Below are 22112 nucleotides of genomic sequence, written 5' to 3' on the forward strand. Positions count from 1 at the left end.
GGGAAAGATATGATGTGTGGTGTATTTTCTATAAAAGTAAAAAACACTCTTGTATACTCATATGATTACCCTGGAATTACCAATTAAATAATAAGAGTTCATAGAATCCTATCTTGAAAGAGATTTATTACTTTACGTGATGCATGTGGTGATATCCATCTGTTCTTTGCTCTGTAGGGCTCCAGTGTGAAGTGAACGTGGATGACTGTGCCCCTAAGCAAGGCTCCTGGGAACCTCGCTGTCTGAATGGAGGACAGTGTGTGGACGGTGTGGGCCGTTACACATGCTCCTGCCCTCCAGGATTCGTTGGAGAACACTGTGAGGGGGATCTCAACGAGTGCCTGTCCGGACCTTGCCACTCCCCCGGGAGCCTCGACTGTGTGCAGCTGGTCAACGATTACCAGTGTCGCTGTCGCCTTGGATACACAGGTACATTCATATCAGCTGCTCAAAGGGGCACAACAGCACCATATTTAGTCATTTTGTATGTTAGAAAACCAGGAATTTGTTAGTGGTTTTGTGTACAGTTTTGGTAATTAATTCTGCTAAGTATTTCAGTTGTTAATTGTTTCTTACTCTCTCCCTCATTTCTCCAGGCCGTCATTGTGAGTCCATGGTGGATCTGTGTCTTTCCAAGCCGTGTCACAACAGTGGCATCTGCTCTATGAACATGAGCTCAGTACATGGCTACACCTGCTCCTGTTTACCTGTAAGTTTCTTTAATGTCAGCCCTTTTCTGGTCTCATAAGTCAGCATCATTACAGTTATTTCTCCTCTTTAAATGTTCACTTCCTGAACAGAACGTTTTTTATTAATTTCTCATTGCAAACAGGCTTTATAGTCGTTTGTTCTTTGCTTTCTAGTAACTTGATCAGAAGAAGTCTGATGTCATACTTTAACAGCGCTGTGCCCGACATTCTTTCAAATAACTATTGGCATGCCTTGTGCACACATAGCTTTCCTTTTATTTCTGTGCTTATGTTTTTGCGCTTATGCCAAAGTTCACAGTGTGAACCAGGTGCAAAGTGGTTTGTCTGAAGACAGAATGTCATGGCTGGCAGCGGTGTGAAAAACAAAACTCTTATTTTGACAGGACTGTCTGACATTGTGTTGCAATGTATCGACACACACAAAAAATTAAAATAATGTAAATAGTGATGTGCCTCCATTTTCTTGATATACTCTACTCTTACTATATGTAAGCTACCATTTTCCAGTTATATTCATATTAGTCTGTTGGCTAACATACATCCCTCAAGGCTTGGTTTTCAAACAGTGAATGTTAACTTTGGTTAATAAGGTAAACAGGTCACTGAGCACTATGTTAAATGCATAAGTGATCAAAAAAATTGAAGTCTTTCGTGTGTTTCTGATGCTTAATCATCACTTAAGTCTTCAAGGATAATTGATCTATTTAATGAGTCTGTCTGCTCACAGTAAAGACATTATTAATTGTATGTAAACACACTGACTGACCTCAGAATATTATGACAGGCAGTGTTTTCCTCTCCTTTTCTCGCATACTAGAATGTCAGTCTTTTCACACTCATTGCCTGTTTTTCTCTCCACTAACCTCTTGCTCCCTCTCTTATTCTCATGCTTGCTTCAGAAGGCCACATCATGGCTCAGGTATAGTAGACAAGCAGCAGAAGTGTAGGAGTCTAAATGTAGTTATAGTAGTTTGTTTCATTAAACGTCAGGTGCAAAGTTTTATTGGCCCTTTTCAAAATGTGCACTCAAATGTCGCTTTTAAAATGAATGTATTTCACTTCAGCAACATCTTGTGTTTAATAGGGCTTTACTGGATTCAACTGTGGCGAAATAGAGGGCTACAGCTGTTTAAAGCTACGATGCCAGAACGGTGGGCGCTGTGTGGAGACCACAGTTGGTCACCTGTACTGCCAGTGCCAGCCAGGCTTCAGTGGGCCTCACTGTGAGAATGCGCAGAGGTGTCCGTGGACCTGCCAAAATGGAGGAACCTGCATCAAAGACCCATCCAACCCATACCAGTACAGCTGCCGCTGTCCCATGCACTTCTCCGGACGATACTGTGAGAACAAACTACCCATCCCAGGCCGTTCAGCCTGCCCTTACCTGCAGTGTGAGCGCCATTCAGGAGATAAAGTGTGTGACCATCAGTGTAACAACCATGAATGTCAGTGGGATGGAGGAGACTGCTCGCTCAACTGGCAGCAGCCGTGGGTTAACTGCACTGCCAGTGTTCCCTGCTGGGATCTCTTTAAGAATGGCCGTTGTGATCGAGAGTGTGACAACCCTGGGTGCCTCTTTGACAGCTTTGAGTGCCAGGAGACCCCATCGGCCTCTTGCAAGTATGTGACCCTCCTCTTTGTTTTGTCATTGCTGTCGCAGTTACCTATAAAGTCCAAAGAGTTCTGAAGCCAATAACCAAACGCCCATCCTCCTTGTGTTGTGTTTTTTCAGATATGACAAGTACTGCGCAGACCACTACGGTAACGGTATCTGTGACCAGAGCTGCTACACGGAGCCTTGTGGCTGGGACGGCCTGGACTGTTCTTCTGACACTCCAGCCAAACTGGTGGATGGCACATTGGTTATCGTGGTCCGGCTGCAGCCTGAGGAGCTGCTTGGAGACTTGAGGGGTTTCTTGCGCTCCCTGGGAGCCCTGCTGCACACCAACCTGCAGGTGAAGCTGGATGACAATAAGAAGCCAATGGTGTACCCTTACTTTGGGGTGGACGAGGAGCATGGACGACAACTACAGAGGAGCAGAAGCAAGCGGGAGCTGCAGAGGGAGGTTATTGGGTAAGGACAGTTTATGGTGGGATACTTGCGTAATTCTTTTTCAACCTCTCATAAAATGCTGAGTAGCATGAAATTAATCAGCAGTGTATCATTGACTGATTTTGCATTTTCACGTCTGTCCGCACAGATCTGTGGTGTACCTGGAAATCGATAACCGTGAATGTTCCCAGAGCTCTGTCGACTGTTTCTCCAACGCTGATGAGGCTGCGTCTTTCATTGCAGCAGCACACATCAAGGCTGAACTGCCTTACCCTATAGTGTCTGTTAACAGTAGTAAGTCATTCAGCAGCTAATGGAATTTAACTGGTTTGTTTGGTAAAAGCCTAAATCAAATGAAGACTAAACAACTGGTACTCAACTGGCTTGTCTTTCTGTCCTGCAGGTTACCCGTCCATTCCATCTAAGACACCGGTCTTACCGTGGCTGGTCGGAATGGCAGTGGTTATTATTCTGCTTATCCTGGTACTGGGGGTGCTCGCAGCCAAGAGGAAGCATAAACATGGTGTCCTGTGGCTGCCTGATGGCTTCTTGGCCAATAAAAATGACAAGAGGAGAGAGCCTGTCGGACAGGATGACTTTGACATGAAGTGAGTGGATATAAAAGATATATGATAACAACTGCTGGGCGAGAAGTCCAGAACCAGAATGAAATGCAGGGTTTCTGAGTTGACTTTGGGGAAATGTGGGCAGAGAGAGTGAAAAAGTATCCCTCCTATTGTTATGAAACCTTTGTGTAAGATACTGTACGTTAAATAGCTGGAACAACTCCATGGCATCAGTAGAGGGAAGTGGTTGTACTGGCCAGCTCCCAGCAATCAATACTGGTGTTGGAGTGTGAAACAGAGCTGGAACATGGCATGTATTCTATGTCCTGGAATAAATACAAGCAGAATGTTGCTGTCGCTTAAATTTCAGATTTTTTTGTTCTCATATCAGGAATTTCAAGACCCAGGATGGAGCCATGATTGATGGAGGTCAGAGTCAGAGATGGCTGGAAGACGAGGTCCCATCCAAGAAACCAAGAGTAAGTGAATTGAGAAAGAAAAAAAGAATGGCTCAAATAAAGCTGATGGATGGAGGTAGTTTAAATTAAATTGGGCACGGAATGTTTGGAACATGAGGAAAGGTTTTTGGTTGTTGTGAAACGCTGTTTCAAGTTCTGTTGCTTGTTATAGACTGAAGACAAACCCTTGCTGCCCATCGCTATGGATGGAAGTGTTGACCGGAGGGAGTGGACCCTGCAGCATCGCAAGGCCGCTGACATCACCCTCACTCCCCCACAGGCTGACCTGGATGCTGACTGTCTGGATGTTAACGTCAAGGGACCTGGTGCGAAAAATGCACTTCTTGACATCTTGATCTGATTGATTTTCATTCATTTCTTGAATACTAAATTTCTCCTCTCTCAGATGGCTTCACCCCATTGATGTTGGCATCGCTGCGTAATGGTGGAGGCCCAGACTGCAGCCTGCACGGAGAAGAGGAGGAAGAGAGCGGAGGAGATGAACCAGGACCGAGTGTGATTTCAGACCTGATCGCTCAGGGTGCTTCTTTGATGGCTCAGACTGACCGTACAGGAGAAACAGCGCTCCACCTGGCTGCCCGCTACGCCAGGGCTGATGCTGCTAAAAGACTGCTGGACGCTGGTGCTGATCCCAACGCCCACGACAACATGGGCAGAACTCCGCTGCATGCTGCCGTGGCGGCTGATGCCCAGGGAGTCTTCCAGGTGAGGCAGCCATTCGATCAGATCAGCCAAAACAATGTTTTTATATAATGGTAGCCATAAACAAAAATGAAGCTAATGCCTATGAACTGCTAATTTCTTGTGAAATCTGCATCACTGTGGTCGATATTCTTCATGTCTCATGTGTCTGCATCTTTGTCTTCTCTCAGATTCTGATCCGTAATCGTGCAACAGAGCTGGATGCCCGCATGAATGACGGCACTACACCACTGATCCTGGCAGCCAGGCTCGCTGTGGAGGGCATGGTGGAAGAGCTGATCCACTGCCACGCTGACATCAATGCTGTAGACGACCACGGTCAGCGAGCTTTTCATATATTTACTCTCCCTGTAGAATGTCTTATTTTTGTCATGGAAGTCTGGTGTATGAATCACAGCATGTCATGCACATACTTATTTGGATTACAATAATCCTCATATTGAAAGTACAGTATACGTATGAGGAATCATGCAAGTTGGTAAGCATGACAGGCATCTGGATTAGATCCATCCATGCAACTCTGAAGTGTTCATGTTAGTTTGCTGGAATGCTTCAGTGTTTTACTGTACAGTTAGATGGTAACACTTAAGACTTGAGGAGCTCTGGTAAGTAGCAGAAAAATAGTTCTGAAATTTGTGATAACTTCATTCTGGTCCCTTTTCACTGTCCTCCCATTTTAGGGAAATCTGCTCTGCACTGGGCAGCTGCAGTTAATAATGTGGAGGCAACTCTTGTGCTTTTGAAGAATGGAGCCAACCGTGACATGCAAGACAATAAGGTTGGTTCTTGCATCTTCATTTGTGCCATTGTTCTGGAAGGTTGTGTGCTACTTATGAACACTGTGTATGCAGTGGTGTAACTGGAATAAATATTCTAACAAAATAAAGGCACCGGACAGGAAAATTACTCAAGTCAAAGTTAAAGTCACCCATTACAAAACTACTAAAGTATAAAAGCAAGTGCACTGAAGTGCATTAAAGTGCATGAAAACTCACTGAAAAAGGTTTTACTGTGAACAAAGTACCAAAATACCCACCAAAACCTCTCTAACCACACCTGTATAATCAAATATAATCTCCCTTGTCTACCGTTGATCTGTATGGTAAGTTAAACAGTGAAATATTCATAACTGGATGTACTGTTCATAGCTAAACTTTAAAAGATTCAACAGTTTTCCAGTGTGTTCATATTGAATTTGTACTTTATGACAGAATGTATCACACATATTAATGACTTGGTTTTCTTATAGGAGGAGACGCCGCTGTTTCTTGCAGCCAGAGAAGGCAGCTTTGAGGCGGCTCAGGTTCTCCTTGACCACTACTCCAACCGCGACATCACTGATCACCTGGATCGGTTGCCCCGCGATACAGCACAAGAACGTATGCATCATGACATCGTGCGCCTGCTGGACCAGTATAATCTGGTTCACAGTCCACACAATGGGCCTAACCACATGGGTGGAGGAGGAAATTCCTCCGTTATGTGCGGGGCGAATGGAGCAGGTTTCATCGGCATGCGCCCTGGCCCGCAGGGGAAGAAGAGCAGGCGGGGCGGAGGTGGAGCGAAGGTGGGAGGTGTTGGCGGGGGAGCTAAAGAGCTGAAAGACATGAAGGCAAAGAGAAGAAAGAAGCCTGCTGGAGGAGAGGGGTCAGGCGTGGGTGCTGGAGTGGGAGGAGGAAGTGGAGGAGGTGCAGGAGGAGGGAGCGCGAATGGCGTCAAGGCAGCAGGAGGACTCCCAGAGAGCTCTGTCACCATGTCACCTGTCGACTCCCTAGAATCACCGCACTCGTACACAGGCGACGTGTCTGGCACTGTTTCCACCACAGCAAACTCCCCTCCCCTCCTGAGCAGCCCGACCTCCAGACCAATGCTGCCCCCCGTCAGCCACATGCTGGGACAGCAGCAGGGCTGGGTGGGCATGACCAAGCACGGCTACAGCAGCCACATGTTCGGCCTCGTACCGCACCAGATGGGAGGATCTCACCCTGGCATGGGCCAACACCACAGCCAGGGCCCGATGTTGACCCCCATGAACGTCACAATGAGCAGAGAGCAGCTGCCACCCATTGTCACCTTCCAGATGATGGCCCCTGGAGGAGGCCAGGCCATGCTGAAGCAGCCTCAACCAGGGCAGGTACAGGTCTCACAGTCCCAGGGGCAGAACCAGAATCAGGGTCACTCCCAGCAGGGCCCAGGGCACCTCCACTGCTCCCAGAGTATGATGTACCAGATGCCTGAGCAGATGAGCATGGCGCACGGGCTCCCCCACACCCTGCAGCACCCCCACACCGTCAACCACGGAGGCCACGGGGGGATCGAGGGCCAGTCACGGCCGCTGCCCTCCTATCCGCCCATGCAGAGCCCTGTGGATAAGTACCCCACACCGCCCTCCCAGCACAGTTACACCACCGCCGGCTCAGAGGGCACCACCCCCGGCCACTCTGCCCGCCCACCAAGCGAGCACCCGTATCTCACCCCTTCACCCGAGTCCCCAGACCCCTGGTCGTCCTCTTCGCCACACTCCAACTCGGACTGGTCTGATGTCACCACCAGCCCCACCCCTCTGGGGAACCCCCACCATGCACTGCCGTCTTCACACCACACACACATTCCAGAGCAGGTGCAGCTGCAGCCACAGTCACAACAGATGCAGCAGGCCTCTCAACAGCCTCAGCTCGGAAACATGCAGGTGTTTGCGTAGGCCGGCCAGAGGAAAGCATAAACAGACTGACTTTGGGGCTCTGTGTAGTTAAATAACAACACATAGTAACTCATACAGTGCTTTTCTCACTTGTCACGTTAATCCTCCTTGTTTGTTCTTCATTATAATAATCGGTCACCTCCCCTTCTATGTTTTCTTCTCTTTTTTGCACTTAAGAAAACTGTGTGTATAGTCCCTGAAACGTCGTTGAGTATTATCAGCTAGAAAGCAAAAGTTCTCAATACCAAAAAGGAGTGGAGTTGGCTGTCTGTCACGAGCCAAAGTCAGTTTTCCATGTAGTGCCTTCGATCCCAGCTGAGCATCTTCTGCTACGTGTTGGCCAAGACTTTTCTTTTCGGCCCTTGGCACCCAAACACAAACTGTTTATTGAGTGATCGTCGAGGAACTGCAGACCAGATGGCGGCCGGCTGGTATTGAATCAGAAAAACAGACTGCTCAGACGGACACTGAGGACACTCTGCATTGATATTGTCTGTTCTGGAGGACATTGCTATTTCGTTCTGTTATATACTATCCTTATTTTGTGTTTAATGTGATAAGCCTGCCAATACTAACTCCTCGTCGAAACCATTCACTCTACTTTTTTAATACGATGGGTCACATTCAGTTGTTGCTTTAAGTCAGCAAAACTACCTAGTTGTTGCCGTATTGTTTTTTTTACTCATGCATTTTTTTTTAGCGAAAGGGGGAATTTTAGAAAATGCTTTTGCATGACTACAAAGACAAACACCAAGAAAATTACAGATTATATAGAAATGCACTCAGATGCATCATTTACTAAATAGCTCTACTCGGGTTAAGTGTATTTACTGCATTGATTACAACTGATATTAGCGTTTCCTATGAAACATCTGAACACACAGAATGTTCAGTAAATGCAGTTTTTACTTGCACGCTGCAGGTGCAGTGAGAACGCAGTGTATTACCCGTGTTTTGAAGGTAGTTCCTGTTACAGAAATACAAAACCGTTGATTTGAAAACCAAATCAGAGTTCATTTGGGTTCAGTTACTCCGTATCTCGCCACAGACTATACTTCATGTGTTGTTGAGGGATTCATTCAGAAGCTTGACAAACTTTATGCAAATACATACATTAGGTTTAGTATGTTGTATGATGAAATGTACATAGACTTACAGCACATTCTGCTTGTTATTACTGAGCTCGATTTGGCTGAGATATGTTGACTTCTTCTGGGTTTTTTTATATGAATTCTGTTCGCACTTCTTGAATGATTCTGAATGTTACAGAGGTGCATGTTTTTACCTTTTAAACCACCTCTTTTTAAACCGTTTCTCTTCCAAAATCATTTAACCAGTTTTGCCTTTTGCTTAACTACAATCAGTGTATCTGTGCACCTTTTTTGAATTGTCATGATTCACAAACCAAGTCTGGAGGTGAGTGAGGTTCAATAAAGTATTTTTTGTTTGTCTACCTTCTTAAAGTTGATGTTGATCATGGCTTTGTGTGACTGCTCTGTAAACACAGACAATCATTGACTGTTTTATTTTTGAAATTTCAAAAAGGAACATCAGACCAAATTATTTTTTTTTCTGCCAAAAATTTACATCATATCCATTATTTTTTGTCAGCTGTTGCCCTCGTTTCAGTTGGTGTTTTATTGAAGACTTTTGTCAAGTTACACACACAGCACACACATCCCATAACAAAAAATGTCATTTTGGTTTGAATTACTGCTGCAAGTGTCTGTGTGAACAAACCAAACCCAGTACCTTTTTCTCTGTACTTGATAATGTCCCTGCAGTTTCACAAAACACAAGTGCTGTACATTGAGGTGTCAGTCAGCATTTTTATAAAAGAACTGAGCATGTCAGTTCCCGTTCATATGCAAGGCCATGTGTCTATGTTGTGTATATAGAATGTTTTTTATTGTACTTTCCTGTTAACCAAATAACCTATAATATACATGCCATATGAAGTAGTTGTCACAAAGTTTGTATAAGGTAGAACTAAAAACTGATGATAAAATAAGTTGTCTGTTGCAAAAAAACCAAATGATCAACCAAATGTGCTTATTGAAATAAAGCCCAGATCTTCATAGATTTTTGCACTTCTGTCTTTTTTTAAGTGTGCTGTGTTTTTTCAGACAATGCTGGTTTCACATGGAAAACTGAAGTGTGACACAGATGAATACAGAATTCAGACTGATGCTGGTGATTTTTTTTAAATATAAATTAGACGTTCAGGACAGCAACTTGATTCCATCAATAGATTTTACTCTGCTTTACACAATACACGTCTTTGTATTTTCAATACACCAGATGAGTAGAGGTGTCAGCTACAGTTGCAGATACATATTTTAGTATATATATATATATATATGTGTGTGTGTATGTGTCTATATATATGTATATATACGTGTGTCTGTGTGTGCATGCCCAATCATCAAAGTTTGTAGTGTCTGTCTTTTTATTCCTATTTTATACATGTTTAGATTTTTAGTATTAGTACTTTTTTATTTCATATATTGCAGTTATATTTTCATTATTTTTCTGTATCCTCCGGTCATGTAAAATTAAAGCAATGAGTCAGTGGTTGTATTTTCTATTTATAGATCAAAATCATTAATAAGTATAATATATAAGTAATAAAAAAATCCATTACTAAATTAGTATATAGAAACAAAATCATGCTTCAGACAGAAACACACCTTCTGGGCTTTTTGTCTGATTAACCATATTTAAATCTTTGAGTGGTTTCATTGAATTTTACTTGACACATAGAGATGCTTTGGATCTTCTTTTAAAAGAAATGGTGAGACTTTGGCCATAAATATGTGATTATTCATAGTCTTTTGTTATTCCACTATTAGACCTGTAAAAGAAATACCTTGAGAGAGACGCTGCGTTTTACTGTTAAAAGTATGACTGGTGCAGTTTGGTGCTCGTCCAGCAGGAGGCGCTGGTTCGCGCAGAAAGCCATGTCGCAAGACGAGGAAGAAATCCGTACACGGAAGTCATCCAGGATCTTAGTTGTATGAGATTTGTTTCTTCCAGTAGACTTTCTCGTTATAATTTACTCCTTTCTTTCACGGTTAGTGCGCCGTAATGGCACTAAACAATGGGACAGTCGGTGTGGAAACCCTGATAAGATAATGTGCAGTTATCAGCCAACGGTTGTATCAAGCGCGGGTCAATGGACGCCAGGACTTGAAGTGCTGCTGTTTTGACAGCTGGGTTGAGCCTCCAGTACCTGGTCTGCCTGCCTGACAGAGAGCTGCTGAGAACAGACAAAACCCGAGGTTTAAACCCTGAAAGAGCGATTTATTTTGTGTTGAGACGAACATCCACATCGGTGAAGTTGCTTACAGGCAGAAAGGTGAGCCACTCTGCAGGCGACTTCTCTTCTCATTAGTGTTTGTCTGCTCTGTGAGTAAAAACCTCTTGTAGTTTCTGAAAGTCTTCTTTTCTGTGTCCAGCTTCCTACTGATCAGTGGCCATGGCCTCACCCCGGCTAAAGTACCTCTCTCTGGGCGTGCTGGTGTTCCAGACCACCTCCCTGGTGCTCACCATGCGGTACTCCCGCACCCTGCAGGCCGAGGGCCCGCGGTACCTGGCCTCCTCCGCTGTGGTGGTGGCTGAGGTTCTGAAGATCCTCGCCTGTGTGCTGCTCGTCTTCAAGGAGCACAGTGAGTGCACCTGCATACACTGCCAATCTCATTAATTATTAGTAGAGCTGCCACTAATATTCATTTCATAATATTAACCTAATGGAATTTTGTACTGATTTTATTGATTAATTGTGAGGTTTAAGTGTGAAATGGTCAAATGGTCCATCAAAATTTGGCCTAATTGATAAATTCATTTGTGCTTTCAACCCAAACTGTGAAAATGGTTTTGATTTTGACATATGCTAATATTCATAAAACTGCACAATAGAGCAGCATACCAATACAACATGAAAAAAAAGAGTTAAGGTCAACAATACAATCTAACAAGGTTGAGGAAATACTAAAAACTAGGGCTGGAAATCATCTAAAACTTCGTTTTTTGAAACAAGGTTTTCTACAAAACTTTTTTTTTAATTGAATCAAAGTTTTCATATGTTTAATGTTGTCGAAACATAAGAATGCTTTGCAGAATAAGCAAAAAGAGTGTCAACGCTTGGTACTTAAAAGTGCCACAGACATATTTATGGTACCAAATAGCACTGAGGTGTAGTAATTAATACCTGCCAGGCTGAAAATATGCCACATACTGTCATTGCGAAGGCTCCCCTTATTCTCTCTCTGAGGAATCAGGTTTGTCAGGTTGCTCCCGTCTTAATGAAACAAGCACTCATTCAGGGAGTTTCTTTGAGTTACACCTGTCCTCCTATAGCTTTACTGCATTACCTGTAAAAGCTGGAAGCCCCTCAGGTCTGGATCCTGTACTGATTACTGATCTTGTTACATCAGTTATCAACAAAGTTATCTGGTAAAACAGTAAGCCACCTGTGGTCTAACTTGCATCTTCATTCCTCAGATTACAGCATGCGAGCTCTGAACAGCGTTCTGCGGCAGGAAATTCTCCACAAACCAATAGAAACACTGAAGTTGGCGATCCCCTCTGGGATCTACACACTGCAGAACAACCTGCTGTACGTCGCCTTGTCCAACCTGGATGCAGCCACCTACCAGGTACAGCAGACGGCAGGTTGTGTGATCGAAGCCGGGTCTGTGAACCTGTGTGACTCACACAGGAGCCGAGTCTTTCTGAGCCATTTAGCAAGTAGCACATCCTCCCAGTCATTATTTACCATTTTCCCACCCTGTCTCCATCAGGTGACGTACCAGCTGAAGATCCTGACCACAGCTCTGTTCTCGGTGTCGATGCTGGGCCGCAGGCTGGGCATCTACCAGTGGCTCTCGTTGCTGATTCTCATGGTTGGAGTGACTCTTGTGCAGGTCCAGTACAGCTTCACGTCTGTTTGATGGTTGTAGAAATGAAAAATCACGTTGTTCACCTGCTCCAGAAATAGGCCGCAGAACACTCTCTCTGCGGTTCCTCATCATGGAACAATAATAGAGACTGCACACAGAAGCACCTGAGTGGTCATTTCAGCAGCTGCTTTTATGAAGAGCCTCATATTCCACTAATAATCAGAGTAAAAGCTCACGTAAATGGATTGTATCAACGAGGGCAGGTTGGCCCCAGAAAAATGATCAGCTGGTCTTTGTTGTTAATAGATCTCTCTGCTAAATCTGAATCTCTGCTCGGGCTAGAATATATGATCTGACAGCCGAGCATCATCTAATGAGCGAGAACAGAGAGATGCATTCAGTGTATGCATTCTTTAATATTATATGTCCAAGAACATATATTAATAACTGGAATCAATCAGAAAATAATCTGCAGCTCCTCTGGTAATGGATTCATCATTTAAATCATTTTTTAAGATAACGTTGGAGAAAAAAAATATCATTCTCTATTTTCAGCCTCTAAAATGTGAGAATATGATTGTTTTTATATCACTGTACACAAAATATCTTTGGATTTTGCTCCGCTGCAAGATATTGAAGTTGTCACCTTCTGATTGATTAACAAATTCGATTAATCAGTGATGAAACTAATCATTAGTAGGTTTCATGTTAACCTTATATTTATACCTTAAGTCATTTAGCACATAAATGTCACAGTCTGACAGAGAATTTCTCTCCATCTGAACAAAAGGACTGATTTAAACCTGCATTCTGTGTGTTTTTTCTAATCACTTCATATTTTTAGAATATCTGCATATCTATACTCTTTCTTTGAACAGTTAAGTAAAATAAGATGTTCATTTTTTTAACACTTTCAACCAGTTTTCCCAGTCGTGTTTCTCCCTCACAGCAGCTGTGTTTGACTGGAGGATGTTAACCAGCTTCAGGGACATGATCTGCTCAGCTGATGCTGTTGCATGTGCCAGACTTTGTTAGTGGAGCCTCTGATTGCAGACTGTGGGGTAGGAAGCCAGGTTTGATTTGTGGGGAATCTTCGCCTGAATTGATCACTTTCAGGAGGCAGAATAGGCTCGTGAAATAACTCACAGTCATCGGATGGACTAACCGCTTGCTTGGTATTTCTCAGCATGTTCCCGCTACTTCTCTGTGCTCGGGTCGCTTTTTAATTCTGCGCTCATTTGCTCAACCCCTCCTGCCCGGAATAGCGCTGAAAGGCTAAATCTGTCTTATTAGTGCCTCTTAAATCGAAGAAGAAGGCGATTGCGGCCAATTCTGTAGCTGTCACTTTGTCTGATGAAGCATTTGCTCAGCTGTGTATTGGAACTGCTCCTATTCCGTTTAGCTTTAATCATTATGTGAGCTTTAATTTCTTCCGGTGGCCAAAAAAAAGACAAGAAACTCTCAATCTCAGAGGGAGTTCTGTGGCTGTGTAAAGGTTAAGTAAATAAACCAAAATAATGAGGCCTGAACTGGAACATTGAATAAATATTGGCTACCAGTGGTTACAAGGGATGTGCTGATGAATGATGAAGTGTTGACTGTTGTGATATCACCTCCTCCTCCTCCTTGGCAAAACAAAGAAAATGCCAGTCAGTTCGTATTCCACTGGATGTGATCCTAATATTGGCAGAGCACTCAGACAGAAGCACAATAGAGGAGGAGGACGTGAAGATGCACCTTCATAAGTCTGCAGGATCAGACGGGTGCAAACGTTCACTCCCGAACTGCGTAACCAGGCTGTTTATGCACGACACCTCCCTAAGGCTCAAATAACAGATCATCACATCAGATACGGTATTAACACGCAGCCATAGCACCCACCTACAAACGAATAAACGAGCTAAAAAGTCAGCATGAATCCACGGAGAAGTAATTGGCCAGTGTTGTATTAATGCAGCGTCTCATTTTCACTGTTCATCTTCAAGGTTTATGCTGTTAGTTCGCACTCGGCAGGCTTTGTTTTGGCGGAGGTATAGAGGTGGAAGGCAAACAGCATCTTGTTCCAAAAGTTGCTAACTTGTTGAAAGGATCTTTACCACAAATGAAAAAGTGCTGTAGCTACAATACTTCTTTCTAATCATCATCTTTTTCTTTTCTTCTTCTTCTTTTTTTTTTTTTTTTTTGCATTAACACCCATTTTCCTGCTTACTGCAGCACAAAACGCAGGAACTCACACTCTGCAACATTTTTACAACTTGGCAAAGTTGTGAAGACGCCTTTGTGTGAATTTCAGGTACCCAGAGACTCAGAGAGAGACTCGAGGGCAATTGTTAACCATTATTCAGGCCTTAATAAGTGCATACATGTAGAAGTTTCATCTGCATTTGGATATAAATTAATTGGATGTTTTGTTTTTTCTATGCAAAACACACGAGACAACCATTGATTGTAAAAAAAGTTGGTACACTGTAAAACATAAATAAAACAGAATGTAACCATTTGCAAACAAACTGTGTAACCGACAGTGTTCCTGAGCTCACGCAGTAACATCCTTCATACAATCACGTGTTCACAAAGTGGTGAACCTCGCTTCATCCTTGCTTGTGAGCGACTGAGCCTTTCCAGGATGCTCCTTTCATACCCAATCATGATGCTATCACCTGTTACTAATCAACCTGTTTATCTGTGGAATGTTCCAAACAGGTGTTTTTGCAGATATTTACAAAAAGCAATGAATTTCATGAGGTAAAACTTTAAATATATTGTCTTTGTACTGTTTTAAGTTGATTATATGTCAAAAATGATTAGCAGGTTATCGCATTCTGTTTTATTTATGTTTTACACAGCGTCCCAAACTCTTTTGGAATCTTTTTCTGGAGTTTTATGACAGGAGCTGTTTGTTTTGTGCCTGTTCTGTTCTGTTTTGCTGGTGGTAAAGTTTCCTTTTGCAAAACTTAAAACATATAGTTCGACATTTTGGGAAATGTCCTTATTCTCTTTTTGCCGAGCGCTAAGTAAGAAAATCAGTACCACTCTCATATCTGTCCTTTAAATTCTAGGCTACTGCTAGAAGAAGGGTTAGCTTAGCTTAGCACAAAGACTGGAAACAGGAGGAACAGTTAGCCTGGTTTGGTCCAAAGACAGTGAAATTTGCCTACCAGCAGCTCCAAAACTCACTAATCGACGTTCAACGCTATATCTCGTTTGTTTTATCCACAAAATCAGTTTGTCGGTGTAAGTCATTTACCATTTAAAGGTTTATAGTTGACGCTTTGACTTTACTCTTTCTAACTTAAGGCCCACTTACTCACATTCAGCCACGTTTTGCAGACCGCGTGATGCAGCTGAAAGATCTAAAAAACACCAGCAAGTCAGCTGCTTAATTTTTCACTTCAAATTTAATTGTTTTCTTTAGCCAGATCAGTGTTTCCATCGAGACTGAACTTTGACGCTGGAGGTTTATTATAATCCAAGTGTTTCTCTCGTGTTTGCAGTGGCCCTCCGAGTCCGCAGTGACCCCAGAGAAGGAGGCCCTCTCTGCGGGCTCCCAGTTCGTTGGCGTGGCAGCAGTTCTGGTGGCGTGCTGCTCCAGTGGATTCGCTGGCGTCTACTTTGAGAAGATCCTAAAGGAGAGCAAGCAGAGCGTCTGGGTCCGAAACATCCAGCTCGGTCAGTATTCACCCATCAGTGGAATCAATCAGCTGTCCGGTCGGGCTGAACAGCACAACCTGTAACGTGCAAGTGTGTGTGCTTGTGCGTGCGTGTGTGTGCGTGTGCTTGTGTGTGTGTGCGTGCGCATGTGTACAGTTTCCTTTCTTCCCTGCACAGAGAGCCAGCTGGGCTCTTTACCTCCGATATGTTTCTGTTAAGATGAATGTTCCTGTCTAGTTTATTTTTACCCCGGAGCGTGTGAGGCATGTGTTAAGTCTCCTGCGATTCCTGGTGTGAGCTTGGAGCTTTTTCACCTGCATCAAATGTTGGAGCCTAAATCTGCAGCAAGAAAACGCTGTGTACTTATTTTGTTGTTGTTGTTGTTAAAGTGATCCAAGAAAATTTGAAATGAAGGAAAATTGGTGCTGATGAGCTCTGGAGTGTTGATCCAAAAGCAATTTGAAGATGTCACCTCCAGCTCTTTCAAAGATGTGATGAGTGTTTTTCACAACAATTAAACATGTGAAAACATTTTAAATGACAATGAGAAGTAGTTGGAGGACAGGCTGTAGCAAGGTATTAACAAGTTAGTTTGATATTTTGGGAAAAGCACTTGTTACTTTCTTGCTGACACTTAGATAAGAGGATTGCTAGTTTAGCTTACTTCAGCATAAAGACTGGAAACAAGGAGGGGGTTAGCAGCTAACAGTTAGCCTATAGGGAGCAAAAACCAACTTCCAGCACCTTTAAAACTCACTAATTAACAAATGATGGCTTGTTTAATCTGTACAAAAGGTCAGTTTGTCGTTTTATGATTGCATGGCAGACTGTTTCTCTGTCAGGCGCACAACTGACAATGTTAGCATGCTTACGCGCTAAACTACGATGGTGGAAATGGTGGACATTATTCCTGCTGAACCTCGACATGTTAGCATTCTCTTTGTGAGCATGTTAGCAGTCTGTGTTTATACACCCCAAAACAGCCAATATGCAAACTGTAAGGACATTAGCTCTCAGCTAGCTAGCAGCTAACTCAGTCCGTGTGTGTATGTGTGTGTTCTTTCCACTCACTCTCTATGAAATCCCGCGTCTGAATTCATCTCTGAACCACAGACTGTATTCAACATGGATGTAGTCTCCATGACGTCACCCCTATAGGTCTCTGAGGAGCTATTGTGAGGCTCAGCACTTACATCTTGGAAGCATCAACCGTTTTCAGCGCCAAGCTTTAAACATGTTTATTTCTGCTGTAAAGTTGGGCATTTTAATATGGGGGTCTATGGGGATTGACTCATTTTTGGAGCCGGACTCAAGTGGCCATTTGAGGAACTGCAGTTTTTGGCATACTTAACTTATATACTTAGTTTAATCAGACTTCAGATCTTTAGCTCGCTCGTTTACTTCTGTGTGTGTTTCCAGGGATGTTTGGCCTGGTGTTTGGCCTCTTTGGGATGCTGGCCTACGATGGAGAGAGGGTGAAGGAGTCGGGAATGTTCCAGGGATACAACACGATCACCTGGACTGTCGTGGCGCTGCAGGTAACGCTCGCTCCACTGCCGGTGATACAATGTGTTTCCCACCAAAGCTGTCAAATATGTAGTCAGGCCTCTGGGGAAACAGGCTCTTTTCTCCGTGGATCAAACTCCCTGTCGGTCTGTACAGGTCGTGCCTTCGTCCATCTGTGTCTGCGTGTTTGTTGTTTTTCCAGGCGCTGGGTGGTCTGGTCATAGCAGCGGTCATCAAGTATGCAGACAACATCCTCAAGGGCTTTGCTACATCGCTCTCCATCATCCTGTCAACTCTTATATCATACTTCTGGCTCCAGGACTTCGACCCCACCAGGTAGAGGAAACAGTCACTACCTCTGCTTCTGTCTGTTCTTTTTTCCCCATTTTTTTTTTCTTTCTCACAATCACAATTTCTGGAGCTGACGTCGTTGTGTGCTGATGTCCACAGCGTGTTCTTCCTGGGGGCCTTTTTGGTCATCATGGCCACTTTCCTGTATGGCTACGAAGGCAAGCCGCCCCCCAACCCCAGCAGGGCGTAGGACACTCGCGGCTGACACTGCAGCAGCAGCAGGAGGTCCTGTTGAAGCGTCAGGACGTGGAGGGGAAAGGAGGACAGAGGGCTGGAGGAAAAGAAGGGGAAAGGTCTTTATCATATATTGTGATCACAGAAAGGACAGAGGAGGGGAGCAGGAAGGGAGAAGGTAAGCAGGTTGGGAGCAGAGGGACGGGGAGAGACGGTTAAAACAAAAAGCAAGCACAACGCTGTGATGGGTCTCACACACCAAAAGTGCCTCAGCTGAGATGGCATCCAGTGTTTATAATTACAGCTGTAGAGATAATCCTGGCTGCCTCACCTGCAGATCTGGAGGGGTGTTCTCGACGGGACCGACTGATTGTTTTCATTAGGAGCCTGTTTGACTGCCAGTCACTGTTACTGCCACATCAATCACACCTCGACACTAAAGCAGGGATGCTCAACTTGCCGCGGCCGGGGGCCACTGCCGCAAAATGAAAATAAATAATAATAATAATAAAATGAATAAACATTAAAAGCTCTTTGCTGTTTTCCAATTAACTGACTTAACTAAATTTACGTGGTGCAAGCATTGACAAATCAAATGTTTGACTGCATTTAATAGCTAAAACTGCGTTTTAGTTGTAAATGCTTCTGTTACAACATAAGACAAAGCTGGAATCCATCTCCATTTAAGCTCTTTTTAAGTGTGAAATACATATTTATGGGAGCAGAGTTACCCTCATTTCTGCATGCATTTGCTGCTCTTCACTTGTTTTCCCTGCATAATTTTCATCGGTTTGGGCTGTGTCACGTTGCGACAGCTGATTGCGACCGTTCCAGACAATGCTTGTGATTCCACCAGAAGCCCCGCGGGGCGTTTCGGAAGCGGCTCTCCACTGAAAATACACGACTGGTCTGTGTTTGATGGACACCGCGTGAAGCTGCACAGAGCTGGACAGGAAGTCCGACACAGGAAAGGCACAGAGAATCTTTCAGAATAAAACACAGACTGCTAATCGTATATCAACAATAAACACCTTTAAAACAGACAAGAAGGAAACCACTAACTATGTAGCCTACTTACTGGTGGAAGCACAAACGCTAATGAAAAAGTACCAAATCATCAAAAGCTGAGCAAGTCAACAAAACTGGGCAGGCAAAAGGCTCCACTTCTGAAACGCTCCCAGTGGATTATGAAGCCCTGCAGAGGACAGAACAAAACCACATCGCAGCCAGAATGTGACGCAGCCATGCCAGGTGGAATCGAGCTGTCGTCTGATCTTGCGGCACTTTGTGCAGCCTGAGAGGCCATCACACCAAGATCAGCCTTCTCTCTGTTACCAGCAGCTTAATTTGCCCCATCATACAAAACTGGCATGTCTGTCCCTCCGCATAGCCCTGAATAATTGGTGTATAAAAAAGCAAAAAAAAAACCCCACTCTGAATCAATTTATTTTTATTGTGTATTAGAAAATGGTCGGCGGGCCACCCGGCACCCTATCGTGGGCCAGACTGTGGCCTGTGGGCCGCAAGTTGAGTATCACTGCACTAAAAGATTGAAGAGGCATACAGGCAGGAGTTTCTAAAGCTTCTTCAAAACCATGTTTTTTAGATTTAGTGTGGGCATGTTCACCTCAGAGCTGCTGTATTTAAGGCTCTTTCTTATACCACTTGGAGCTGAAAGCACATTTCAACCCATTTTTTCCCTGAAATGAGCCTTCCCAGTTCCCTGTTGACTCTAAAGCTGCGTACAGCACCGCAAGCCATAACACCAACCGGTCACAGTTAGTTTGGGACCACGGTTGGTGTTCAAGCCTGCTATAGAGGTGGGATTTGTACACGGCTTTAGAGGCCTGTCTGCCTGGGAGGCAAGACTCGGGGCAAAAAAACTCAACATTCAATGCACCAAGAGCCTTTAGACTATGGTAGCTGAAGTGACCATAACTCGTATTGTTGTCCTTAATTACAGCTCTCATCTTGGGTTTTGTCCAGCTATTTTTGGAAACAATTTTTGTTGCCAGGCAACATATAGTCACTGGGATGTCTTTGATAACATATAGCGCATCTCTCAGTGACAGAGCTGTGTTAGTGTCTGACTCTGGTATGTCTGTGTCTGGTGGAGTTTAATATTTGACAGTAATCTGGGTGTACGAATAAAATGCGACAGGAATAAACTAATGTGACACTTCAGAAACGCTGTTCTGGGCTGAAACAGGGGTTCTCATTCAAAGCGAATCGGACGGTTTAATATGTGGTGAGGATTATTTTGTACAACTTGAAATTATGTTAACTTCGGGTGTAAATAATAGCACCATTTAAATTGTAATCTATAAACCTAAATGGATTGTCTGTTTAACTTATTCATTCATTAATTAGGCGTTTAGGCGTCAAAGCCACTGATTACAAACATCCAGCTCCTCATGTCCTGTGCTCATGTGACAATATATTCTGTTGATTCTGAGGCAAAGTAATCAAACATCACTGAATGTGGCCCAACTAAGTCTGAACTGACTGAATTGTTGATGCTAATTACATCTGTGAGGCATTATTTACACAGGAAATAATATTGGATTGTACGATTTGATTGGTGTTTTTCTTCTGGAACTACTTTTATTTTTCTTGGGATAAAGCGGGTAAAATTAATAACTTTATTATTTTAATTACCAACATGTGAATCTTTTATAAAAGAAAAATGTTTCCTTTGACTTTCCTGAATGTGTTATTGTGTTGAATTCACAGTATGTGTCCTCTCAGATCTCTCCTGCACTAAAACGCTCACATATATCGCTTAAACTGCTAAAATCAAATCAGAAGGCATTTAAATCTTCTCCCCAGATGTCTCATTCTAGATTATTTTATGCACAGTTCAAGTCTAGTCTAACTTAATGCTTGGCATAACGCCTCAGAGCTGCAAGCAACATGAATAAATTCACACGTTGATATTTTTGGCATTTGTTTTAATGAGTTTAAAAACACTGCATGCAAAAGCCAGACAGTCTGAGAGAAAGGACTGTAACACGCCAGGGTTTCATGTCCTCCATATTATAACACTGTAAAACACCATTACCCAGACATGTTAAACCAAAAGCTGCATCAGACCCCAGTCAATCAGCAGAACAAGTAGGAATAAACAAGTCAAGCTCCCCATGAAGGGCCGTGTACCGCTCTACCCTCGAGTCCTCAGGCACATCTGTTACTGTAAAAGACACGTGAGGCCCTGTGACCTCCTGGTCAAGTATAAATGTATATTTTCATTAGCGCTATACTTTAATCAGGGCATCGTGTGAAAAAGGTTTCCGCTTTGTTTCACCCTATAAAAGCCTCAATCCTCTGAATAAAATCGCAGGCCGATAAACATCACCTACTTTGATTCTCCAGTTAAAAGTGCTGCTCTAGATGTTTCCCTTGATTGTCAGCGAGGGCTCTCTCACATGCTGTTTGTCTCACAAGCTGCTCCCGTGTCATGGCTACAATAGGCATGGCGTTAAAATATCCGGTGTCCGTGCCCCCTATGCGGTGAGTGTGCTGCAGGGCGTGCAGCACACAGGCAGAGCGCTCGGCGATCACGGCTTTAGTGTCGTTCTTAGATGAGGTGCGTGTGTGTGTGTGTGAAAGAGTGTGTGTGAAGGCTCGTTCGGTTTGCACCAGGAGTAATGAGCAGCATGGGTAAGATAACGTGGTTACATCTTCCATCTCTCTTCATCTCTGTCTCATCTGGACCAGCTCAGCACTTCAGCGTGACCTGTTTCACTGGCCCGCTCAGTGTGTACGAACAGAAATACAGCATATAGACAGGCCCGGAAAACAGTAAGCCACATTTTCAACATGAGTGTGTTCAGATTCTTTAAGTTGCACTCTGGTTTTTCATTGTCAGTCATGAATCTTAATAAAAACACATTTTATAAAAGGTCAGAATGGCACAAGAGATTGTAAGTCTGAGCGAACCAAATACTGCACTGCTCTTTAAAGGGTCCGTTCACCCAAATTACAACAAAACACACATGCTCTCACCTCTGTCTGAACCTAGCCCTGTAGATAGTTTCAGTTTTATGTCTGCAGGTTTTAAAATACTGTCCCAGAGATTTCAGCCTCCAGTTAATACAATGGAAGTGTGAATGACCGTTTTCATTGGAAATACACTCTGGCATGGCTCTGGATCAGGGTTTTGGTCAGTCAGTCCACTGCTTTGGTCCGACTGGCACTTACTGATGGACACCATGCATATTCATAGTTCCTTGACTTGATATATCCTAATTACTTTGGTAATTCCCGGACTTTTCCTCTAGCGCCATCATGAGGTTGACATGTTTGGTTTTTAGTAAAT

General features: G+C 43.7%; 2 protein-coding genes across 2 annotated transcripts in view; both read left to right on the forward strand.

The window, feature by feature from the left end:
- Positions 1–9293, forward strand: part of notch2 (notch receptor 2) — a 43613-nt gene extending 34320 nt beyond the window's left edge. The window contains exons 24-35 of the mRNA XM_041934550.1: positions 178–429; positions 597–709; positions 1795–2330; positions 2443–2784; positions 2912–3057; positions 3167–3371; positions 3721–3808; positions 3960–4113; positions 4194–4513; positions 4681–4828; positions 5191–5288; positions 5760–9293. Coding sequence (XP_041790484.1) covers positions 178–429; positions 597–709; positions 1795–2330; positions 2443–2784; positions 2912–3057; positions 3167–3371; positions 3721–3808; positions 3960–4113; positions 4194–4513; positions 4681–4828; positions 5191–5288; positions 5760–7211 — 3854 coding nt within the window. The 3' untranslated portion in view covers positions 7212–9293. The remainder of the gene's footprint in view (positions 1–177; positions 430–596; positions 710–1794; positions 2331–2442; positions 2785–2911; positions 3058–3166; positions 3372–3720; positions 3809–3959; positions 4114–4193; positions 4514–4680; positions 4829–5190; positions 5289–5759) is intronic.
- Positions 9294–10195: 902 nt separating this feature from the next.
- slc35a3a (solute carrier family 35 member A3a) lies at positions 10196–20493 on the forward strand. The gene is made up of 8 exons (XM_041935950.1): positions 10196–10569; positions 10670–10879; positions 11715–11869; positions 12014–12136; positions 15607–15781; positions 17183–17301; positions 17472–17605; positions 17720–20493. Exons 2-8 carry the CDS (start codon positions 10690–10692, stop codon positions 17808–17810), a joined length of 987 nt encoding a protein of 328 aa, XP_041791884.1. The 5' UTR covers positions 10196–10569; positions 10670–10689; the 3' UTR covers positions 17811–20493.
- Positions 20494–22112: the final 1619 nt, after the last annotated feature.

The sequence above is a fragment of the Chelmon rostratus genome, chromosome 4 (assembly GCF_017976325.1).
Source record: "Chelmon rostratus isolate fCheRos1 chromosome 4, fCheRos1.pri, whole genome shotgun sequence".
NCBI lineage: Eukaryota > Metazoa > Chordata > Actinopteri > Chaetodontiformes > Chaetodontidae > Chelmon > Chelmon rostratus.